General features: G+C 36.4%; 1 protein-coding gene across 1 annotated transcript; it reads right to left on the reverse strand.

The window, feature by feature from the left end:
- Nucleotides 1-587: 587 nt before the first annotated feature.
- On the reverse strand, nt 588-1,186 carry LOC111671161 (red-sensitive opsin-like). Its single transcript, XM_023428186.2, has 2 exons — nt 933-1,186; nt 588-828 (listed from the first exon to the last, which is right to left on the reverse strand). Exons 1-2 carry the CDS (start codon nt 1,164-1,166, stop codon nt 730-732), a joined length of 333 nt encoding a protein of 110 aa, XP_023283954.1. The 5' UTR covers nt 1,167-1,186; the 3' UTR covers nt 588-729.
- Nucleotides 1,187-1,194: the final 8 nt, after the last annotated feature.

Here is a 1,194-nt window from a genome sequence, read left to right on the forward strand (position 1 = left end):
CCCTGAATTTTATGCAATGGCTTCTCTGTAAAAATTGTTTGGAAATTTTTTTTTTCTATAGTCTCTCCTATTTACAAACCTTACATTGATTACAGCAGCATATTGCTGTATTTGTCTCCAGCTGTCTGTCTCCAGATGTTCACAGTGCATTTCGTTTCAGTAAGTAAGTAAGATTGTCACATTTTAACTAAAATTTGGATTTAACCTGTGAAAATCACACTTTCACACAATCATAATCTGTCTTTCTCAGCCAACTTTATTTCCTGGTGGTAGAGAAAGAGATTTGAGGAGGGTCATTTTGGACTCCTGACTCACAATTAATCCCTGATTCAGTCAAGTACAATCCCTTTTGTTTTCTCAGTCAATTCAACTAGAACTTCTACCAAGATGTACAACCTGATGCTGCTCCATAACCCTAATTTTAAACAGTTTTAAAAGACACTCTAATGGTTGTTGGTATCTTACTAAACAGTAATATTAACACTAGTGATGAGGAAAATGTTCAAGATTGTAACAAAAACCAAATGGAAGCTTTCAATACTCGATATTTTTATGTTTAACTGAAAAAAAACAGTCATATTCATTCATTCATTTGTTTTATGTATATATTTTTTGTTTTTCCATTTGCAATAAAGCTATCTTTACTAAAAAAAAAAGAAAAAAATAAATGAAACAATAAATATTTACTGTACAATTAACAACACTTCTCAAAATACAGAATATACAGGTTTATGCAGGAGCCACAGAGGAGACCTCTGTCTTTGATGTGGATACTTCAGAACCATCATCCACTTGTTTGCCAAAGAGCTGCATGATGCATGTGCGGAACTGATAGGGAGAGAATAAAAAAAGTGTGTTAAAAATTTAAACTGACCACATTTGATTTAGTCATAGAAAGTTGTTCAGTGTGGCATTGTGACTGTTGTGCCCACCTGTCGGTTCATGAAGACATAGATGATTGGGTTATAGATGGTGGCGCTCTTGGCAAAGTATGCAGGCATAGCAGCAGCCAGAGGATGAAAGGCGTATCCAGGGTTGGCCGCGGCAAAACAGGCAAAAGTGGTGTAAGGTCCCCAGCACACAATATATGCCAGGATCATGACAACCACCATTCTGGATACTTCTTTCTCAGCTTTCTGGGTTGACTCTGATTCCTTCTGCTGCATGGCTACCTGTGATCAACAAATCATTGCA

Source organism: Seriola lalandi, unplaced genomic scaffold (genome assembly GCF_002814215.2).
Source record: "Seriola lalandi dorsalis isolate HSWRI2012SDOR001 ecotype SW California unplaced genomic scaffold, Sedor1 jcf7180002006636, whole genome shotgun sequence".
Classification (NCBI taxonomy): domain Eukaryota; kingdom Metazoa; phylum Chordata; class Actinopteri; order Carangiformes; family Carangidae; genus Seriola; species Seriola lalandi.

What these genes read in the sequence shown, in the direction of transcription:
- LOC111671161 (XM_023428186.2), bottom strand. Translation starts at nt 1,166, where the DNA reads ATGCAGCAGAAGGAATCAGAGTCAACCCAGAAAGCTGAGAAAGAAGTA. An exon ending in ATGTCTTCATGAACCGACAG is followed by an intron (nt 829 to 932) that starts GTGGGCACAACA and finishes TCTCCCTATCAG; the next exon opens with TTCCGCACATGCATCATGCA.